Source organism: Pelophylax lessonae (assembly GCF_965119305.1).
Source record: "Pelophylax lessonae genome assembly, contig: HAP1_SCAFFOLD_204, whole genome shotgun sequence".
In the NCBI taxonomy this organism is placed as follows: Eukaryota; Metazoa; Chordata; class Amphibia; order Anura; family Ranidae; genus Pelophylax; species Pelophylax lessonae.
This window is the reverse complement of record NW_028120113.1, coordinates 100,342-123,040: the sequence shown is the minus strand read 5'-3', so window position 1 is coordinate 123,040 and position 22,699 is coordinate 100,342. Positions and strand designations below refer to the sequence as shown.

The 22,699-nt window shown below is 50.1% G+C and overlaps 1 protein-coding gene across 1 annotated transcript in view; it reads left to right on the top strand.

Moving 5' to 3' along the window:
- Positions 1–22,699, top strand: part of LOC309543557 (transcription initiation factor TFIID subunit 1-like) — a 105,109-nt gene that overhangs the window by 50,825 nt on the left and 31,585 nt on the right. Inside the window, exons 21-23 of the mRNA XM_082276029.1 lie at positions 11,351–11,473; positions 12,444–12,619; positions 21,419–21,654. Of these exons, the coding sequence (XP_082132155.1) occupies positions 11,351–11,473; positions 12,444–12,619; positions 21,419–21,654 (535 nt within the window). The remainder of the gene's footprint in view (positions 1–11,350; positions 11,474–12,443; positions 12,620–21,418; positions 21,655–22,699) is intronic.

The following is a 22,699-nucleotide window of genomic DNA, read 5'->3' as shown; positions in this document are numbered from 1 at the left end:
GAAAGGGACCAATGTGAGTCACGCTGTATCCAGATAGGGACCAATGTGAGTCACGCTGTATCCAGATAGGGACCATTGTGAGTCACGCTGTATCCAGAAAGGGACCATTGTGAGTCACGCTGTATCCAGAAAGGGACCATTGTGAGTCACACTGTATCCAGAAAGGGACCATTGTGAGTCACGCTGTATCCAGAAAGGGACCATTGTGAGTCACGCTGTATCCAGAAAGGGACCATTGTGAGTCACGCTGTATCCAGAAAGGGACCATTGTGAGTCACGCTGTATCCAGAAAGGGACCATTGTGAGTCACGCTGTATCCAGAAAGGGACCATAGTGAGTCACGCTGTATCCAGAAAGGGACCAATGTGAGTCACGCTGTATCCAGAAAGGGACCATTGTGAGTCACGCTGTATCCAGATAGGGACCAATGTGAGTCACGCTGTATCCAGATAGGGACCAATGTGAGTCACGCTGTATCCAGATAGGGACCAACGTGAGTCACGCTGTATCCAGAAAGGGACCATTGTGAGTCACGCTGTATCCAGAAAGGGACCATTGTGAGTCACGCTGTATCCAGAAAGGGACCATTGTGAGTCACGCTGTATCCAGAAAGGGACCATTGTGAGTCACGCTGTATCCAGAAAGGGACCATTGTGAGTCACGCTGTATCCAGAAAGGGACCATTGTGAGTCACGCTGTATCCAGAAAGGGACCATAGTGAGTCACGCTGTATCCAGAAAGGGACCAATGTGAGTCACGCTGTATCCAGAAAGGGACCATTGTGAGTCACGCTGTATCCAGATAGGGACCAATGTGAGTCACGCTGTATCCAGATAGGGACCAATGTGAGTCACGCTGTATCCAGAAAGGGACCATTGTGAGTCACGCTGTATCCAGATAGGGACCAATGTGAGTCACGCTGTATCCAGATAGGGACCAATGTGAGTCACGCTGTATCCAGAAAGGGACCATTGTGAGTCACGCTGTATCCAGAAAGGGACCATTGTGAGTCACGCTGTATCCACAAAGGGACCATTGTGAGTCACGCTGTATCCAGAAAGGGACCATTGTGAGTCACGCTGTATCCAGAAAGGGACCATTGTGAGTCACGCTGTATCCAGAAAGGGACCATTGTGAGTCACGCTGTATCCAGAAAGGGACCATTGTGAGTCACGCTGTATCCAGATAGGGACCATTGTGAGTCACGCTGTATCCAGAAAGGGACCATTGTGAGTCACGCTGTATCCAGAAAGGGACCATTGTGAGTCACGCTGTATCCAGAAAGGGACCATTGTGAGTCACGCTGTATCCAGATAGGGACCAACGTGAGTCACGCTGTATCCAGATAGGGACCAATGTGAGTCACGCTGTATCCAGATAGGGACCAATGTGAGTCACGCTGTATCCAGAAAGGGACCATTGTGAGTCACGCTGTATCCAGAAAGGGACCATTGTGAGTCACGCTGTATCCAGAAAGGGACCATTGTGAGTCACGCTGTATCCAGAAAGGGACCAATGTGAGTCACGCTGTATCCAGATAGGGACCAATGTGAGTCACGCTGTATCCAGATAGGGACCATTGTGAGTCACGCTGTATCCAGAAAGGGACCATTGTGAGTCACGCTGTATCCAGAAAGGGACCATTGTGAGTCACACTGTATCCAGAAAGGGACCATTGTGAGTCACGCTGTATCCAGAAAGGGACCATTGTGAGTCACGCTGTATCCAGAAAGGGACCATTGTGAGTCACGCTGTATCCAGAAAGGGACCATTGTGAGTCACGCTGTATCCAGAAAGGGACCATTGTGAGTCACGCTGTATCCAGAAAGGGACCATAGTGAGTCACGCTGTATCCAGAAAGGGACCAATGTGAGTCACGCTGTATCCAGAAAGGGACCATTGTGAGTCACGCTGTATCCAGATAGGGACCAATGTGAGTCACGCTGTATCCAGATAGGGACCAATGTGAGTCACGCTGTATCCAGAAAGGGACCATTGTGAGTCACGCTGTATCCAGATAGGGACCAATGTGAGTCACGCTGTATCCAGATAGGGACCAATGTGAGTCACGCTGTATCCAGAAAGGGACCATTGTGAGTCACGCTGTATCCAGAAAGGGACCATTGTGAGTCACGCTGTATCCACAAAGGGACCATTGTGAGTCACGCTGTATCCAGAAAGGGACCATTGTGAGTCACGCTGTATCCAGAAAGGGACCATTGTGAGTCACGCTGTATCCAGAAAGGGACCATTGTGAGTCACGCTGTATCCAGAAAGGGACCATAGTGAGTCACGCTGTATCCAGAAAGGGACCAATGTGAGTCACGCTGTATCCAGATAGGGACCAATGTGAGTCACGCTGTATCCAGATAGGGACCAACGTGAGTCACGCTGTATCCAGAAAGGGACCATTGTGAGTCACGCTGTATCCAGAAAGGGACCATTGTGAGTCACGCTGTATCCAGAAAGGGACCATTGTGAGTCACGCTGTATCCAGAAAGGGACCATTGTGAGTCACGCTGTATCCAGATAGGGACCATTGTGAGTCACGCTGTATCCAGAAAGGGACCATTGTGAGTCACGCTGTATCCAGAAAGGGACCATTGTGAGTCACGCTGTATCCAGAAAGGGACCATTGTGAGTCACGCTGTATCCAGATAGGGACCAACGTGAGTCACGCTGTATCCAGATAGGGACCAATGTGAGTCACGCTGTATCCAGATAGGGACCAATGTGAGTCACGCTGTATCCAGAAAGGGACCATTGTGAGTCACGCTGTATCCAGAAAGGGACCATTGTGAGTCACGCTGTATCCAGAAAGGGACCATTGTGAGTCACGCTGTATCCAGAAAGGGACCAATGTGAGTCACGCTGTATCCAGATAGGGACCAATGTGAGTCACGCTGTATCCAGATAGGGACCATTGTGAGTCACGCTGTATCCAGAAAGGGACCATTGTGAGTCACGCTGTATCCAGAAAGGGACCATTGTGAGTCACACTGTATCCAGAAAGGGACCATTGTGAGTCACGCTGTATCCAGAAAGGGACCATTGTGAGTCACGCTGTATCCAGAAAGGGACCATTGTGAGTCACGCTGTATCCAGAAAGGGACCATTGTGAGTCACGCTGTATCCAGAAAGGGACCATTGTGAGTCACGCTGTATCCAGAAAGGGACCATAGTGAGTCACGCTGTATCCAGAAAGGGACCAATGTGAGTCACGCTGTATCCAGAAAGGGACCATTGTGAGTCACGCTGTATCCAGATAGGGACCAATGTGAGTCACGCTGTATCCAGATAGGGACCAATGTGAGTCACGCTGTATCCAGAAAGGGACCATTGTGAGTCACGCTGTATCCAGATAGGGACCAATGTGAGTCACGCTGTATCCAGATAGGGACCAATGTGAGTCACGCTGTATCCAGAAAGGGACCATTGTGAGTCACGCTGTATCCAGAAAGGGACCATTGTGAGTCACGCTGTATCCAGAAAGGGACCATTGTGAGTCACGCTGTATCCAGAAAGGGACCATTGTGAGTCACGCTGTATCCAGAAAGGGACCATTGTGAGTCACGCTGTATCCAGAAAGGGACCATTGTGAGTCACGCTGTATCCAGAAAGGGACCATAGTGAGTCACGCTGTATCCAGAAAGGGACCAATGTGAGTCACGCTGTATCCAGATAGGGACCAATGTGAGTCACGCTGTATCCAGAAAGGGACCATTGTGAGTCACGCTGTATCCAGATAGGGACCAATGTGAGTCACGCTGTATCCAGATAGGGACCAATGTGAGTCACGCTGTATCCAGAAAGGGACCATTGTGAGTCACGCTGTATCCAGAAAGGGACCATTGTGAGTCACGCTGTATCCAGAAAGGGACCATTGTGAGTCACGCTGTATCCAGAAAGGGACCATTGTGAGTCACGCTGTATCCAGAAAGGGACCATTGTGAGTCACGCTGTATCCAGAAAGGGACCATTGTGAGTCACGCTGTATCCAGAAAGGGACCATTGTGAGTCACGCTGTATCCAGATAGGGACCAATGTGAGTCACGCTGTATCCAGATAGGGACCAATGTGAGTCACGCTGTATCCAGATAGGGACCAATGTGAGTCACGCTGTATCCAGATAGGGACCATAGTGAGTCACGCTGTATCCAGATAGGGACCATAGTGAGTCACGCTGTATCCAGAAAGGGACCATTGTGAGTCACGCTGTATCCAGATAGGGACCAATGTGAGTCACGGTGTATCCAGATAGGGACCATAGTGAGTCACGCTGTATCCAGATAGGGACCATTGTGAGTCACGCTGTATCCAGAAAGGGACCATTGTGAGTCACGCTGTATCCAGAAAGGGACCATTGTGAGTCACACTGTATCCAGAAAGGGACCATTGTGAGTCACGCTGTATCCAGATAGGGACCATTGTGAGTCACGCTGTATCCAGAAAGGGACCATTGTGAGTCACGCTGTATCCAGAAAGGGACCATTGTGAGTCACACTGTATCCAGAAAGGGACCATAGTGAGTCACGCTGTATCCAGAAAGGGACCATTGTGAGTCACGCTGTATCCAGATAGGGACCATTGTGAGTCACGCTGTATCCAGAAAGGGACCATTGTGAGTCACGCTGTATCCAGAAAGGGACCATTGTGAGTCACACTGTATCCAGAAAGGGACCATTGTGAGTCACGCTGTATCCAGAAAGGGACCATTGTGAGTCACGCTGTATCCAGAAAGGGACCATTGTGAGTCACGCTGTATCCAGAAAGGGACCATTGTGAGTCACGCTGTATCCAGATAGGGACCAATGTGAGTCACGCTGTATCCAGATAGGGACCAATGTGAGTCACGCTGTATCCAGATAGGGACCAATGTGAGTCACGCTGTATCCAGATAGGGACCAATGTGAGTCACGCTGTATCCAGATAGGGACCAATGTGAGTCACGCTGTATCCAGAAAGGGACCATTGTGAGTCACGCTGTATCCAGATAGGGACCAATGTGAGTCACACTGTATCCAGATAGGGACCATAGTGAGTCACGCTGTATCCAGATAGGGACCATAGTGAGTCACGCTGTATCCAGAAAGAGACCATTGTGAGTCACGCTGTATCCAGATAGGGACCAATGTGAGTCACGGTGTATCCAGATAGGGACCATAGTGAGTCACGCTGTATCCAGATAGGGACCATTGTGAGTCACGCTGTATCCAGAAAGGGACCATTGTGAGTCACGCTGTATCCAGAAAGGGACCATTGTGAGTCACACTGTATCCAGAAAGGGACCATTGTGAGTCACGCTGTATCCAGATAGGGACCATTGTGAGTCACGCTGTATCCAGAAAGGGACCATTGTGAGTCACGCTGTATCCAGAAAGGGACCATTGTGAGTCACACTGTATCCAGAAAGGGACCATAGTGAGTCACGCTGTATCCAGATAGGGACCATTGTGAGTCACACTGTATCCAGAAAGGGACCATTGTGAGTCACGCTGTATCCAGAAAGGGACCATAGTGAGTCACACTGTATCCAGAAAGGGACCATTGTGAGTCACGCTGTATCCAGATAGGGACCATTGTGAGTCACGCTGTATCCAGAAAGGGACCATTGTGAGTCACGCTGTATCCAGAAAGGGACCATTGTGAGTCACGCTGTATCCAGAAAGGGACCATAGTGAGTCACACTGTATCCAGAAAGGGACCATTGTGAGTCACGCTGTATCCAGAAAGGGACCATTGTGAGTCACGCTGTATCCAGAAAGGGACCATTGTGAGTCACGCTGTATCCAGAAAGGGACCATTGTGAGTCACGCTGTATCCAGAAAGGGACCATTGTGAGTCACGCTGTATCCAGATAGGGACCAATGTGAGTCACGCTGTATCCAGATAGGGACCAATGTGAGTCACGCTGTATCCAGATAGGGACCATTGTGAGTCACGCTGTATCCAGATAGGGACCAATGTGAGTCACGCTGTATCCAGAAAGGGACCATTGTGAGTCACGCTGTATCCAGAAAGGGACCATTGTGAGTCACGCTGTATCCAGAAAGGGACCATTGTGAGTCACGCTGTATCCAGAAAGGGACCATTGTGAGTCACGCTGTATCCAGAAAGGGACCATTGTGAGTCACGCTGTATCCAGATAGGGACCAATGTGAGTCACGCTGTATCCAGATAGGGACCAATGTGAGTCACGCTGTATCCAGATAGGGACCAATGTGAGTCACGCTGTATCCAGATAGGGACCATAGTGAGTCACGCTGTATCCAGATAGGGACCATAGTGAGTCACGCTGTATCCAGAAAGGGACCATTGTGAGTCACGCTGTATCCAGATAGGGACCAATGTGAGTCACGGTGTATCCAGATAGGGACCATAGTGAGTCACGCTGTATCCAGATAGGGACCATTGTGAGTCACGCTGTATCCAGAAAGGGACCATTGTGAGTCACGCTGTATCCAGAAAGGGACCATTGTGAGTCACACTGTATCCAGAAAGGGACCATTGTGAGTCACGCTGTATCCAGATAGGGACCATTGTGAGTCACGCTGTATCCAGAAAGGGACCATTGTGAGTCACGCTGTATCCAGAAAGGGACCATTGTGAGTCACACTGTATCCAGAAAGGGACCATAGTGAGTCACGCTGTATCCAGAAAGGGACCATTGTGAGTCACGCTGTATCCAGATAGGGACCATTGTGAGTCACGCTGTATCCAGAAAGGGACCATTGTGAGTCACGCTGTATCCAGAAAGGGACCATTGTGAGTCACACTGTATCCAGAAAGGGACCATTGTGAGTCACGCTGTATCCAGAAAGGGACCATTGTGAGTCACGCTGTATCCAGAAAGGGACCATTGTGAGTCACGCTGTATCCAGAAAGGGACCATTGTGAGTCACGCTGTATCCAGATAGGGACCAATGTGAGTCACGCTGTATCCAGATAGGGACCAATGTGAGTCACGCTGTATCCAGATAGGGACCAATGTGAGTCACGCTGTATCCAGATAGGGACCAATGTGAGTCACGCTGTATCCAGATAGGGACCAATGTGAGTCACGCTGTATCCAGAAAGGGACCATTGTGAGTCACGCTGTATCCAGATAGGGACCAATGTGAGTCACACTGTATCCAGATAGGGACCATAGTGAGTCACGCTGTATCCAGATAGGGACCATAGTGAGTCACGCTGTATCCAGAAAGAGACCATTGTGAGTCACGCTGTATCCAGATAGGGACCAATGTGAGTCACGGTGTATCCAGATAGGGACCATAGTGAGTCACGCTGTATCCAGATAGGGACCATTGTGAGTCACGCTGTATCCAGAAAGGGACCATTGTGAGTCACGCTGTATCCAGAAAGGGACCATTGTGAGTCACACTGTATCCAGAAAGGGACCATTGTGAGTCACGCTGTATCCAGATAGGGACCATTGTGAGTCACGCTGTATCCAGAAAGGGACCATTGTGAGTCACGCTGTATCCAGAAAGGGACCATTGTGAGTCACACTGTATCCAGAAAGGGACCATAGTGAGTCACGCTGTATCCAGATAGGGACCATTGTGAGTCACACTGTATCCAGAAAGGGACCATTGTGAGTCACGCTGTATCCAGAAAGGGACCATAGTGAGTCACACTGTATCCAGAAAGGGACCATTGTGAGTCACGCTGTATCCAGATAGGGACCATTGTGAGTCACGCTGTATCCAGAAAGGGACCATTGTGAGTCACGCTGTATCCAGAAAGGGACCATTGTGAGTCACGCTGTATCCAGAAAGGGACCATAGTGAGTCACACTGTATCCAGAAAGGGACCATTGTGAGTCACGCTGTATCCAGAAAGGGACCATTGTGAGTCACGCTGTATCCAGAAAGGGACCATTGTGAGTCACGCTGTATCCAGAAAGGGACCATTGTGAGTCACGCTGTATCCAGAAAGGGACCATTGTGAGTCACGCTGTATCCAGATAGGGACCAATGTGAGTCACGCTGTATCCAGATAGGGACCAATGTGAGTCACGCTGTATCCAGATAGGGACCATTGTGAGTCACGCTGTATCCAGATAGGGACCAATGTGAGTCACGCTGTATCCAGAAAGGGACCATTGTGAGTCACGCTGTATCCAGAAAGGGACCATTGTGAGTCACGCTGTATCCAGAAAGGGACCATTGTGAGTCACGCTGTATCCAGATAGGGACCAATGTGAGTCACGCTGTATCCAGATAGGGACCAATGTGAGTCACGCTGTATCCAGATAGGGACCATTGTGAGTCACGCTGTATCCAGATAGGGACCAATGTGAGTCACGCTGTATCCAGATAGGGACCATTGTGAGTCACGCTGTATCCAGATAGGGACCAATGTGAGTCACGCTGTATCCAGAAAGGGACCATTGTGAGTCACGCTGTATCCAGATAGGGACCAATGTGAGTCACGCTGTATCCAGATAGGGACCATAGTGAGTCACGCTGTATCCAGATAGGGACCATAGTGAGTCACGCTGTATCCAGAAAGGGACCATTGTGAGTCACGCTGTATCCAGATAGGGACCATAGTGAGTCACGCTGTATCCAGATAGGGACCATTGTGAGTCACGCTGTATCCAGAAAGGGACCATTGTGAGTCACGCTGTATCCAGAAAGGGACCATTGTGAGTCACGCTGTATCCAGAAAGGGACCATTGTGAGTCACGCTGTATCCAGAAAGGGACCATTGTGAGTCACGCTGTATCCAGAAAGGGACCATTGTGAGTCACGCTGTATCCAGAAAGGGACCATTGTGAGTCACGCTGTATCCAGATAGGGACCAATGTGAGTCACGCTGTATCCAGATAGGGACCAATGTGAGTCACGCTGTATCCAGATAGGGACCATTGTGAGTCACGCTGTATCCAGATAGGGACCAATGTGAGTCACGCTGTATCCAGAAAGGGACCATTGTGAGTCACGCTGTATCCAGATAGGGACCAATGTGAGTCACGCTGTATCCAGATAGGGACCAATGTGAGTCACGCTGTATCCAGAAAGGGACCATTGTGAGTCACGCTGTATCCAGATAGGGACCATTGTGAGTCACGCTGTATCCAGATAGGGACCAATGTGAGTCACGCTGTATCCAGATAGGGACCATAGTGAGTCACGCTGTATCCAGATAGGGACCATAGTGAGTCACGCTGTATCCAGATAGGGACCATAGTGAGTCACGCTGTATCCAGAAAGGGACCATTGTGAGTCACGCTGTATCCAGATAGGGACCATAGTGAGTCACGCTGTATCCAGATAGGGACCATTGTGAGTCACGCTGTATCCAGAAAGGGACCATTGTGAGTCACGCTGTATCCAGAAAGGGACCATTGTGAGTCACGCTGTATCCAGAAAGGGACCATAGTGAGTCACACTGTATCCAGAAAGGGACCATTGTGAGTCACGCTGTATCCAGATAGGGACCATTGTGAGTCACGCTGTATCCAGAAAGGGACCATTGTGAGTCACGCTGTATCCAGAAAGGGACCATTGTGAGTCACGCTGTATCCAGAAAGGGACCATAGTGAGTCACGCTGTATCCAGAAAGGGACCATAGTGAGTCACACTGTATCCAGAAAGGGACCATTGTGAGTCACGCTGTATCCAGATAGGGACCATTGTGAGTCACGCTGTATCCAGAAAGGGACCATTGTGAGTCACGCTGTATCCAGAAAGGAAACCCTAACTGCAGAGGTACTGTACACTACAAAGATTGTCATTTATTTTAGTAAAAATACGCTGGGTGTGACATGGATTTTCTTCTTGTATAACATGTATACATAGACATTTCATGAAACATTATGTTAAGAATATTTACGTGAAGTCATGGAAAAGTCATGGAATTTTATTGGTAAAAATGTGTATGAACCCTGCCTTTGGTGGCTGCCTGGCACCCTGTGTGTTGGGTGGCTGGCTGGTACAGGCCTGTGGATGTGTGGGTGACTGGCTAGCATGGCTGGCACCCTGTGTGTTGGGTGGCTGGCTGGTACAGGCCTGTGGATGTGTGGGTGACTGGCTAGCATGGCTGGCACCCTGTGGTGGGTGGCTGGCTGGTACAGGCCTGTGGATGTGTGGGTGACTGGCTAGCATGGCTGGCACCCTGTGGTGGGTGGCTGGCTGGTACAGGCCTGTGGGTGTGTGGGTGGCTTTCTGGCACCCTTCGGTGGGTGGCTGGAACCCTGTGGTGTGTGGCTGGCTGGTACAGGTCTGTGGATGTGTGGGTGACTGGCTAGCATGGCTGGCACCCTGTGGTGGGTGGCTGGCTGGTACAGGCCTGTGGGTGTGTGGGTGGCTTTCTGGCACCCTTCGGTGGGTGGCTGGAACCCTGTGGTGGGTGGCTGGCTGGTACAGGCCTGTGGGTGTGTGGGTGGCTGGCTGGCATCCTGTGGCGGGTGGCTGGCTAGTACAGGCCTTTGTGGGTGACTGGCTAGCATGGCTGGCACCCTTTGGTGGGTGGCTGGCTGGTACAGGCCTGTGGGTGGCTGGCTGACACCCTGTGGTGGGTGGCTGGGTAGTACAGGCCTGTGGGTGTGTGGGTGACTGGCTAGCATGTGGCTGGCACCCTTTGGTGGGTGGCTGGCTGGTACAGGCCTGTGGGTGTGTGGGTGGCCAGCCACCCACCCACCCTGTGGTGGGTGGCTGGCTGGCACTCTGTGGTGGGTGGCTGGCTGGTACCCTGTGGTGGGTGGCTGGCTGGTACAGGTGTGTGGGTGACTGGCTAGCATGGCTGGCACCCTGTGGTGGGTGGTTGGCTGGCACCCTGTGTGGTGGGTGGCTGGGTAGTACAGGCCTGTGGGTGTGTGGGTGACTGGCTAGCATGGCTGGCACCCTTTGGTGGGTGGCTGGCTGGCACCCTGTGGTGAGTGGCTGGCTGGTACAGGCCTGTGGGTGTGTGGCTGGCTGGCACCCTGTGTGGTGGGTGGCTTGCTGGCATCGGGCAGCTGTGGGTGGTTGGGTGTATGTATGTGGCGGCTGTGTTACACACACTGTACACCCACTGTCCCGAGACTTCTCAACACCAGACGAGGCTGAGGGAGGCGGCCTAAGAAGGCAGAAGCTGTCCCAGTGTGCGGAGGCGCGTGGCGCAACATACACAATGACGTCACCACAATATCGGCAATATTGGTAACCTCCGGGGCCGATTCCGATATATCTGGGAAAGTGCAGATCGGCCCCCAATATATCCACCTTGCCGATAATCGGTTGATCCCTACTTAGACCCTCTGTCAGATTTGTATTGCTGTTTGTGCCCCCATTAGGGAGATTCTCCCCCTCTATGTGTCTCCGGTTTGATTATTTTGTGTTTTTTCTCTTTATTTTATCAGCAAGATGATAAAGAGCCGCAGCCGGTGAAGAAAACGGTGACCGGAACGGACGCCGATCTGCGACGACTTTCTTTGAAAAATGCCAAACAACTGCTGAGAAAATTTGGTGTACCGGAGGAAGAGGTGAGTGCAGGAAGATGTCGGGGGGGTCTGTGGTAAGAAATGTGAGTTTGTCAAGGGGGGGAGGGGGGTCTGTGGTAAGAAATGTGAGTTTGTCATTGGGGAGGGGACCCCGATGCAGCGGGCAGGTGGCTCCAATTGCCGCCGGCTACCCGCGATCGCTCCCCGCTGAGAGAGAAGGACGGTCGGATGTTGTAAACACAGCTGACCGTTCTTCTCCCTGGAATGATCACAGAGCGCCTGTGATCCTTCTATATCGCAGGTCTCTATGGTCACTTCATAAGCCCCTCCCCCATGCAGTTAGAAAACACCCCCTAGGCTTATATTTAATGCTTTGATCGCCCCCTGTGTCAACCCCTTCCCTGCCAGTGTCATTAGTACAGTGACAGTGCATATTATTAGCACTGATTATTGTAGTAATGTCACTGCTCTCCCAAAAGTGTCAAAAATGTCAGTTAGGGGTCCGATCTGTCCGCCGCAATGTCGCAGTCCCACTAAAAATCACTAGTAAAAAAAAAAAATGAAATAAATCTTTCCCATAGTTTGTAGAGGTGATAACATTTGCGCAAACCAATCAAAATACGCTTATTGGGATTTTCTTTTTTTTTTTTTTTTTTTTACCAAAAATATGTAGCGGAATACAAGTTGGCCTAAAATGATGAAAAATGTTGAGATTTTTAATTTTTTTTATTGGGAATGTTTTATAGCAGAATGTGAAAAATGTTGTTTTATTTCTTGTTTCCAGAATTTTGGTGTTTTTTTGCCATACCATTGAAGTGTATTAGAGCTGCAGATAAAGCAAAGTGATTGGAATAGCGTCCGACACAAAGCCTGAACTCTCATTAATCAATAAAATAAATTAGAATGTGCAGCCTGATGATTGGGGGGAGGGGCGGTGTTGGAGTTTTCTCCTCACTTATTATAATAGAAAAGTTGTAACTCCTCGTTTTTGTGTTTTTTTTTATTTTTCTAGATTAAGAAATTATCTCGATGGGAGGTGATTGATGTTGTGAGAACCATGTCCACGGAACAAGCGCGCTCGGGGGAGGGGCCTATGAGTAAATTCGCCCGAGGTTCCCGATTCTCAGTGGCTGAACACCAGGAGAGATATAAGGAGGAATGCCAGCGAATATTCGATCTTCAGAACAAGTAATGATGATGTAGAATGCGATGACGATATCTGAAGATGAACCACTTGTAATATTCCTGCGGCCCCCCTGGGTCCAGTGACATACACCCACGTCACTGGACTCCTAGTGATTCCAGCGTCGCGCGCACGCCGCCGGAGCCACGCTCCCTCTGTGTTTAGACACAGTGGGAGTCGGGCCAGGGGAAGAGAGGCGGCAATTGTCACCTCTCTCCCCCAATCGCCAGGGAAAGTGTGAGAAGATCCGCCTGCTTATGTAAACAAAGCAGGCGGATCTTCTCAGTGACAGGCAGGGACAGATCACGGGATTCAGCATAGCTCAACCTGCGATCTCTGTGTCTTCAGTTTTCTTTTGCCGTAGATCAAATAAAATGCACCACATCCCTTAACCACTTAAGCCCCGGAAGATTTTACCCCCTTCCTGACCAGGGCCTATTTTGCGATTCGGCACTGCGTGAGTTTAACGGAACATTGCGCGGTCGTGCGACGCTGTACCTAAACGAATTTCACGTCCTTTTTTTCCCACAAACAGAGCTTTCATTTGATGGTATTTGATCCCCTGTGTGATTTTTACTTTTTGCGCTATAAACAGAAAAAGAGCGACAATTTTGCAAAAATAACAATATTTTTCACATTTTTTTATATGAAATTCCCCAAAAAAAAAATGTAAAAATCAAAATTTTTTAACATTTTAGGCCAATTTGTTTTATGCTACATATGTTTGGTAAAAAAAAATTGCAAAAAGCGTATTTTGATTGGTTTGCGCAAAAGTTATCGCGTTTACTAACTAATGGAAAGATTTTTGTCATTTTTGTTGTTTTTTTTTTTTTTAACGCGTAATGGCGATCTGCGATTTTTTTTTTGCGGGACTGCGACATTGCGGCGGACAGATCGGACCCCTAACTGACATTTTTTACACTTTTGGGGTTACCAGTGACATTACTACAGTAATCAGTGCTATACATATGCACCGTTACTGTAAAAATGACACTGGCAGGGAAGGGGTTAACTTTTTTTTGAGAGGGAGGGGTTATGTGTGTCCCTAGGGGCGTGATTCTAACTGTGATTGGCTGTGGCTTGAGGTGTAGGAACAGTGATCAACGATCCTACATAGTAGAACCGTATGATCGCTATTCCTACACGGGAGAATGACAGGCGGCTTGTTTACATCAGCCGTCTGCCTTTCTCCCTCTCCACCGTCGATCGCCGAGTGACTGGCGGACATCGGGTCCGCCGGTCACACGCGCGGGGGGGTCCGTGAACGCGCGGGAGCGCTCCTCCGGGGCGCGCGCTCGCTCCCTAGACCGTCATAGGCTAGTGACGTAGTACTACGTCGCTCTGCCTGTGAGGGGCTGACTGCCGCAGTAAATAGTCGTGCGGCAGTCGGCAAGCAGTTAATAAGAAGTATGTGGGACTTTAAGGGTGCAAAATATGTTTTCAATAAATGCAATGATGGAGAAAAATCTTTTTTCTCTTACGTCCTCCGACAGTCGCCGCCATCTTCATATTCGTCACAATGGGGTATTAGACTTTGCTCCGTAGGAGTAGCTAGGCAACAGAATATGTCAATATTAAAGCTTTTAACATATCCCACCCCCAGGGGGTGGTCCCCTCAGTCTATACCCTCCTACTTCCTGTATCCATCCCTCAGTTTCAATGTCTAGCTTGTCAGGAGTAGCTGGATGTCTCTATGCTGGGGCATTTTGTCTCAGCCTTCTCTCTTTTTTGATTTTATTTGAGTTTTTTCTCTCTTTCTTTATTTAGCTGTTATTTTTACCAGCAATAGTTAGTTCTTCGGATGAAGAGGATAATGCGGGCTGCGTCTCAGGCTGACTCCCCTGGTCGCAGGTTGTGGGTCAGTGGCTTCTCAGCCCGCCATCGAGCGTTCAGTCAGGTACCGCTCCTGAGTTTTCTGAACGACCCATCCCTGTTCCGTGCAGGGATGCTAGGGTGAGGTGGCTACCTCAGTGGATGCTGTGCGGTTTCTCAACCCACCTTCTGCTGCGTCCTGGATGCGACTCTCCCTGTCTCATGTACAGCGGCTTGTTCGCCTGTGCGGGTCCCCCACGCCATGTAAGAGGTAAGTGTATCTATGTGGGGACCTGTCTGTCTGGGGGGTGTCAGTCTGGGACTGTGTTACCTTGCCCTGTGTTCACACTATTGATGTTTCCCTATCTCTCACACTGCATGCTGTGGGCTGCAAGGAGGGGGGGCTGTGCTGCACTTCTGTGTCAGTCTGAGTGTGTGAACGGCTGTGTGCTGTGTGATGCTATCATGTTTGGGGCACATTACAGCACCGCTGCGGCGGTCCACCATGTTCTTTATAACTATGAGGTGTATTTTTATTCCACCTTCATGAGGTGGAGGAGCGGCGGTTTCGGCGCCATTTTGGCTGTACTCGCTCCGGCCGCATGGTACACATGCATGGCGGCCATTTTCTTGTAGCCTCCCATAGGCTTTAATGGAGCGCCCTGAATATCAGCAATTCCTTTTCTACAGGAGCACCGATCTGGCCAGCAGCAGCAGCGGTCTCTCCAGGTTTTTTCCCTCTATTCTCTGTATCCTTGCCTGAGTATAACTTCTCCCTGTGGGGGTCCCTGGTGTGGGTGTGCTTGTGTGGCGGTGGGCTACGTTCGCAGCGCCTTATTTAAAGGGACGGTCACCCATTTTATTTTACTCATTTTGTGGCATGGATTCTCAGGAAAGCACATTTCCTGTCACATTGGTGGGAAGCCAGGGGACTGCGGTTTTCCCCCTCGGGGGGGGGGGGATTTGGCTGCGATTGTGGCTAGCCTTGCGTCTCAGGTGCAATTGCTGATGGCTGCTCAATCCTCAAAAAGGCCCAGAGTTTTCAATTTCCTCTGATTCAGAGGGTGTTGGTGATGGGGCTGCTGTTGCTGGGGTCTCCTTGTCGGGGTCCCGTTCCTCCCTGGACCTTGTAGGGTCAGAAATGGAGGCTGAGGTTGAGGGGGTTGATATTTCTCCCCCTGGCTCGTCTGAAGAGCTTGCACTCATGGATGAATTGGTTGCTTCTATCAAGCAAACACTGCGTTTACAGGATGAACCTTGTCCTCCTGCTGCCTTGGCGGCTTATGGGACGCAGAAAAGACGCAAAACATCGCAGGTATTTCCCTGCACTGATGATTTTCAATGCGCTGTAAAAGGAACATTGGCGTAATATACGCAAGCCTTTTGCTATACCAAGTAGGTTTAAGCTGCGCTATCCTTTTACGCCCGCTACTGATGGGCGTTGGTGTGTCCCACCTCCGGTGGATCACGCGATAGCGGTTCTGAATAAGCCCACTGCGATTTCTGCTGAGGATATCCCGGTGTTCCGGGATGCCACGGACAAACGGACGGAGTCCCTTGCCCGTCATGCCTATTCTATTATGGGTTCTATGCTGAAAGCTTTATTTGCTTCACTTATGGCGGCCCAGGCTGTCGCGAGCTGGACGCAGGTGCTTAATCGCGTCCTGGTGGCTGGTTCTGCCCTCCAGGCGACTTTGGATATGGTGGATCAAATCCACCAGGGTGTCATGTATTTGTGTGATGCGGACCTGGATATGGTTCCGTTGGCTGCACGTGTACATGGTGTGGCGGTATTGTCTCGCCGTTTTGGTTTGGTTGAAGTGTTGGTCGGTGGACCAATCTTCGCGTACGACCTTGGCTAATCTGCCCTATGATGGTTCTCGCCTTTTTTGGTGAGTCCCTAGATACGTTAATTAGGGGGATCACGGGTGGTAAGAGCACGCTCTTACCCTAATCCCACAAGGCTAAGACGGCTCCTGGTAAGAAGCCGTGGACTGGTAAGCAAAAGTCCGGCCAGTCCGGTTCAGCGGCCCACAACAGTGCGGCCTGAAGGGGCGCCCTCACCCGACTCTGGGGTGGGGGGACGCTTGCTCGGTTTCCTTCAGCCATGGCTGTCCCGGGTTCGGGACAGGTGGGTTCAGGAAATCGTTCGATCTGGCTACGAGATCGAGTTTCTCTATAGGCCGGAGCGCAGATTTTTTCCCTCAAATCTTCTACTGTCCCCGGAGCGTTTGCGGGATCTGCATCTAGCGGTGCAGGACCTGAGGGCTCAGGGAGTGGTGGTCCCGGTGCCTCATCGGGACAGGTTTCGGGGGTTCTATTCCAATCTGTTCACCGTGCCCGGGAAGGAGGGCAAGGTACGTCCGATTCTGGACTTAAAGGCGCTGAACCGCTTTGTGCGGGTGCGCAAGTTCCGCATGGAATCTCTGCGGTCAGTGGTGGCTGCCCTGGTTCCGGGGGAGTTCAACTTGAAGGATGCGTATCTTCACATCCCGAATTTCGAGGGTCACCAGAGGTACCTTCGATTCGCCATAGCGGAGGATCACTACCAATTTGTGGCCGTTGCCCTTTGGTCTCGCCTCGGCTCCACGGGTGTTCACCAAGGTGCGGGCACCGGTTTTGGCTTTGTTGAGAGCCCAGGGCGTCTCTGTCCTAGGGTATCTGGACGATATTCTGGTTCGGTCTGCGACCAGCCAGGGTCTGGAGAAGGCTCTGTCCGTTACGATGCAGTCTCTGCAGGAGTTTGGTTGGACGATAACTTTTCCAAAGTCAGCACTGTGCCCATCGGTTCGTCTCCCTTACCTGGGAATGGTTCTGGACTCTGTCCAGGCGAAGGTCTTCCTACCGGACGACAAACTCAGGACTCTTCAGAAAGGAAGTCAGGTCCCTCAGGGACGCTCCGTCCTCGTCCACTCGGACGTGCATGAGATGTCTGGGATTGATGGTCTCGGCTTTCGCGGCGATTCCCTTCGCCCAGTTTCACACGCGGGGTCTCCAAGCTGAGATCCTGTCCAGGTGGGACGGGCGACCGCGATCTCTGGATCCGGATTTCGTTGGGCCATCGCACCAGAAGGGTTCTTCTGTGGTGGCTCCTGTCCCCGCCGGTGTCGGGGGGCAAGTCTTTTCGTCCTCTCTCATGGACGGTGGTCACCACGGATGCCAGCCTGTCGGGCTGGGGTGGTGTTCTGGGCGTTCTGTCCGCCCAGGGAACTTGGTCGGAGGGGGAATCCTCCCTTCCGGTCAGCATTCTGGAATTGCGTGCGATGATTCTCTGCCTTCAACGTTGGCCGGACAGGCTGCAGGGCTGTCCGGTTCGGGTGCAGACGGACATTGCCACGGCGGTGGCTTACGTCATTCGCCAAAGGGACACCAAGAGGGCCCGGGTGGCTCGGGAAGTGGCCGACATTCAGTCTTGGGCCGAGACGCATGTCCCGGCGATATCGGCGGTTCACGTTCCAGGGGTTGGAGAACTGGCGGGCGGATTATCTGATGCCGCCAGTCCCTGGACCAGGGGGAATGGCCCCTCCGTCCGGGTGTTCTCCAGATGTTGTGCACGACGTGGGGTCTTCCGGAGGTGGACCTGTTCGCGTCTCGTCTGTACAGCAAGGTGTACAGGTTCGTGGCAAGGCCACGCGATCCTCGGGCAGACGCGTCAGACGCGTTGGTAGCTCTGTGGCATCAGTACCGACTGATGTATGCGTTTTCACCGTTTCAATTGCTGCCCAGGTTCCTTCGCAGGTTGGTCTCGGAACCAAAACACGGTGATTCTTGTGACACCGGACTGGCCTCGCCGGTCCTGGTACGCAGACCTCGTGCATTTGGCGGTCGACGCCCCGTGGCGTCTGCCTCTTCGGGAAGATCTCCGGTCTCAAGGGCTGATATTTCATCCTGCCTTGCAGTCGCTGGCTTTGCCGGCCTGGCTGTTGAAACCGAGGCCCTGAGGGATAGGGGTCTCTCCCCTGAGGTCATTCACACTTTGATCGACGCGAGGAATTTTTTCCTCGGGGTAGGTCTTTTACCGTATTTCGGAGGCCTATTTTGCCTGGTGTGAGTTCAGGGGGTCTTCACCTCGCCCGTGGTCGGTGTCTGGGGTGTTGTCCTTCCTTCGAAAGGGTGTTGACAGCGTTTGGCGCTGGCTATGATCAAGGGTCAGGTGTCTGCGATGGCCGTTCTTTTTTCAACGTCCTATGGCATCTATCTCCTTGATTGGCACTTTTGTTCGGGGGCATCTGGTCCCTCCTAGGAGGGTGCCTCTGCCTCCTTGGGACTGGAATCTTGTTCTGTCCGTGTTACAACATGGTTCTTTTTTGAACGGATCGGGTAGATCTCGTTGTCTATGTTGTCCTAGAAGGTCACCTTTTTTGGTGGCGATCAATTCGGCTCGCAGAGTGTCGGAGCTGGCAGCCTGTCCTGCCATTGTCCGTATCTGGTCAATCACTTGGTTAAGGTGGTCTTGCGACCTAACCCTTCTTTTTTTTCCGAAGAGGGTTTCGGAATTTCACCTCAATGAGGATATTTGTCTTGCCTTCGCCTTGCGCGAAGTCTAAACATTCGGAGCAGGTGGTGTTGCACTCCTTGGATGCTGTTCATGGCGATTAGGGTTTACCTAAAATCGTCTAAATCTTTTCACAAGTCGGATTCTTTGTTTGTCCTTCCGGGGGTCCTCGGAAGGGCGTGGCGGCTTCGGCTTCTGCCGTCGCCAATTGGTTCAGACAGGTCGTTGAACAGGCCTATGCTTTGCGGGGAAAAGTTTCCCTTATGCCTGTGAAGGCGCACTCTACCAGATCTCTGAGTACGTCTTGGGCCTGTCGTCATGGGGCTTCTGTGGCCCAGGTGTGTAGGGCGGCGACTTGGTCGACCGTGCACACCTTCACTCTGTTCCACAGAGTGGATGTTCAGGCATCGGCAGATGCTTCCTTTGGCCGCAAGGTTCTTAGTGCGGCGGTCCCTTAGGGCAGTGGTTCTCAAATCCGGTCCTCGGGACCCACTAACAGGCCAGATTTTAAGTATTACCTTGGGGGATGCAGACTAGAATACTGCAATCACTGAGAAGCAAATGAGATCACCTGTGATGTAATTTAGTTATCTTGCAAACCTGGCCTGTTGGTGGGTTCCGAGGACCGGATTTGAGAACCACTGCCTTAGGGTCCCTGGTTTTGGTCCTTTGGGCTGTTTGGGATTTCTTTGTATCCCTGGGTTATTTGTTTTTTTCCTGGGTTATTGCTCCCGTTGAGCAAATTTTTTCTCGTGTTGCCCAGCTGGTTTCCTTCCTTTGGTAAGGTTACTTTCTTGATGTGGAGACTGCGTTGCCTTTCGGCGCGGCTGCGTTTCCCACCCCTCATGTTTGCACTGCTTTGGGACGTCCCCATTGTGACGAATATGAAGATGGCGGCGACTGTCGGAGGACGTAAGAGAAAACGGAATTTTTGTAAAATCTTACCTGTAAAATTCCTTTCTCTGAGTCCTCCGACAGTCGCCGCCCCCGCCCCTCTTTTGGGGTTTAGGTACTCTACTGCTATTCCACTGAAACTAAAGCAGGAAACAGGAAGCAGGAGGGTATAGATTGAGGGGACCACCCCCTGGGGTGGGGATATGTTAAAAGCTTTAATATTGACATATTCTGTTGCCTAGCTACTCCTACGGAGCAAAGTCTAATACCCCATTGTGACGAATATGAAGAGGCGGCGACTGTCGGAGGACTCAGAGAAAGGAATTTTACAGGTAAGATTTTACAAAAATTCCGTTTTTTTTTTTTTTTTTTCTATTATTACAAACTTTTATTGAAAAAATAATCTGCATTACAAAGATTTTATTATATGACAAAAACTGACACGGTTTTCAAATATAAGCAAACATTAATATTAAAAATAACATTGTATTTAATTCAAGTACAAATATCATTTTTTTTTAAAACAAGAAGAAGCCATTTTTCTATGGAGAAACATGTTGAGCTGACACCGCCAAGTGTTTCTCTCTCCTTCTTTTTATGTGGTTTTTTTTTAAAAATAAGATATTTGTACTTGAATTAAATAAAATGTTATTTTTTATATTAAAAAAAAAAAGATTTTTCTTCATCATTGGATTTATTGAAAACATATATTGCACCCTTAAAGTCCCACATACTTCCCCTATTACTCTATGTGATCTGTGTCTGTCACAGAACCCCCTCCCCCCACACACGTCAGTAAGCATGAGGCATACATTTAACCCTTTGATCACCAACACTGTTATCCCCTTCCCTGCCAGTGTCAGTACAGTGACAGTGCATATTTTTAGCACTGATTACTGTAGTAATGTCACTGGTAACCCCAAAAGTGTCAAAAATGTCAGTCAAGGGTCCGATCTGTCCGCTGCAATGTCGCAGTCCCGCTAAAAATCACTACTAGTATAAAAAAAACAGAAAAATATAGAAATGACATAAATCTATCCCATAGTTAGTAGACGTGATAACATTTGCCCAAACCAATCAATACGCTAATTGGGGGGTTTTTTTACCAAAAAAATGTAGCAGAATACAGATTGGCCTAAAATGTTAGTTTTTAGATTTTTACATTTTTTTTGGGAATGTTCTATAATAGAAAGTGAAAATTGTTTTTTTTTTCTTTTTTTTTCAAAATTGTCGCTCTTTTTTTGTTTATAGCGCAAAAAAAAAAAAAAAAAAAATCGCACAGGTGATCAAATACTACCTATAGAAAGCTCTATTTGTGGGAAAAAAAGGACATCCATTTTTTTTGGGTACAGCGTCGCACGACCGCTCAATTGTCAGTTAAAGTAACGCAGTGCCAAATCGCAAATAATGGAATAGTCATGAAGGGGGTAAATCTTCCAGAGGGGGAGTGGTTAAAGGGACGCCTAGAAAGGGTTACATTTCATGTTTTCCCAAATAATAAAGAAAAGAAGTGAATAAAAAGCGTGTTTTCCCTCCCTCCCCCCCATTCCTCTTCCCCCCCCCATCCATTCCCCCCCCCCCCATCCATTCCTCCCCCATGCAGGGTGTTGGAGTCTGCGGAGGTTTTGTCCACAGACACGGACAGCAGTTCTGCAGAGGACAGCGACTTTGAGGAGATGGGGAAGAACATTGAGAACATGCTGCAGAATAAGAAGACGAGTTCCCAGCTCTCCCGGGAGAGAGAAGAACAGGAGAGGAAGGAGCTGCAGAGGATGCTGATGGGGGAGGACAGCGGGAACGACAAAGAGAGGAACCGCAAGAAGGACAGAAAAGGACTGTGTGAGTGTTTTCCCGTCACCTCTGACAGCGAGCTACAGCCGGGAAGTATTCACTTCTTCCACATTTTATGTTACAGCCTTATTCCAACATGGATTCAATTCATTATTTCTCAACAGACGCAGCCTTATCTCCATGAGTTGAGGGGAGGAGCTTAAACCCGCTCCGTTCATGGAGATGAGGCTGATGGGAGGAGCCTAAACCCGCTCCGTTCATGGAGAAGAGGCTGATGGGAGGAGCCTATAAACCCGCTCCGTTCATGGAGATGAGGCTGATGGGAGGAGCCTAAACCCGCTCCGTTCATGGAGATGAGGCTGATGGGAGGAGCCTAAACCCGCTCCGTTCATGGAGATGAGGCTGATAGGAGGAGCCTAAACCCGCTCCGTTCATGGAGAAGAGGCTGCGTCTGTCGACATCAGACGAAAAGTTTGTAAGATCTTACAGAAATCTTATTTTTCCTCAAAATTCTACAAACATTCCCCCATAATGACAACGTGAGAGAAGTTTGTTTGAAATCTTTGCAAATTTATTTAAAAATCCCATGTACGTAAGTATTCGCACCCTTTGCCATGTACATAAGTATTCACCCCCTTTGCCCAATACTTTGGTGAAGCTCCTTTGGCACCAATTCCAGCCTCCAGTATTTCTGAGTATGATGCTACAAGCTTGGCACTCCTATTTTTGGGAAGTTTCTCCCATTCTTCTTTGCAGGACCTCTCAAGCTCCATCAGGTTGGATGGGGGAGGGTCGGTGCTCAGCCATTTTCAGATCTCTCCAGAGATGTTCAATCGGGTTCAAGTCTGGGCTCTGGCTGGGCCACTCAAGGACATTCACAGAGTTGTCCCGTAGTCACTCCTTTGTTATCTTGGCTGTGTGCTTAGGGTCGTTGTCCTGTTGGAAGATGAACCTTCGCCCCAGTCTGAGGTCCGGAGCGCTCTGGAGAAGGTTTTCATCAAGGATGTCTCTGTACATTGCTGAATTCATCTTTCCCTCCATCCTGACTAGTCTCCCAGTTCATCCCCACACCATGATGCTGCCACCACCATGC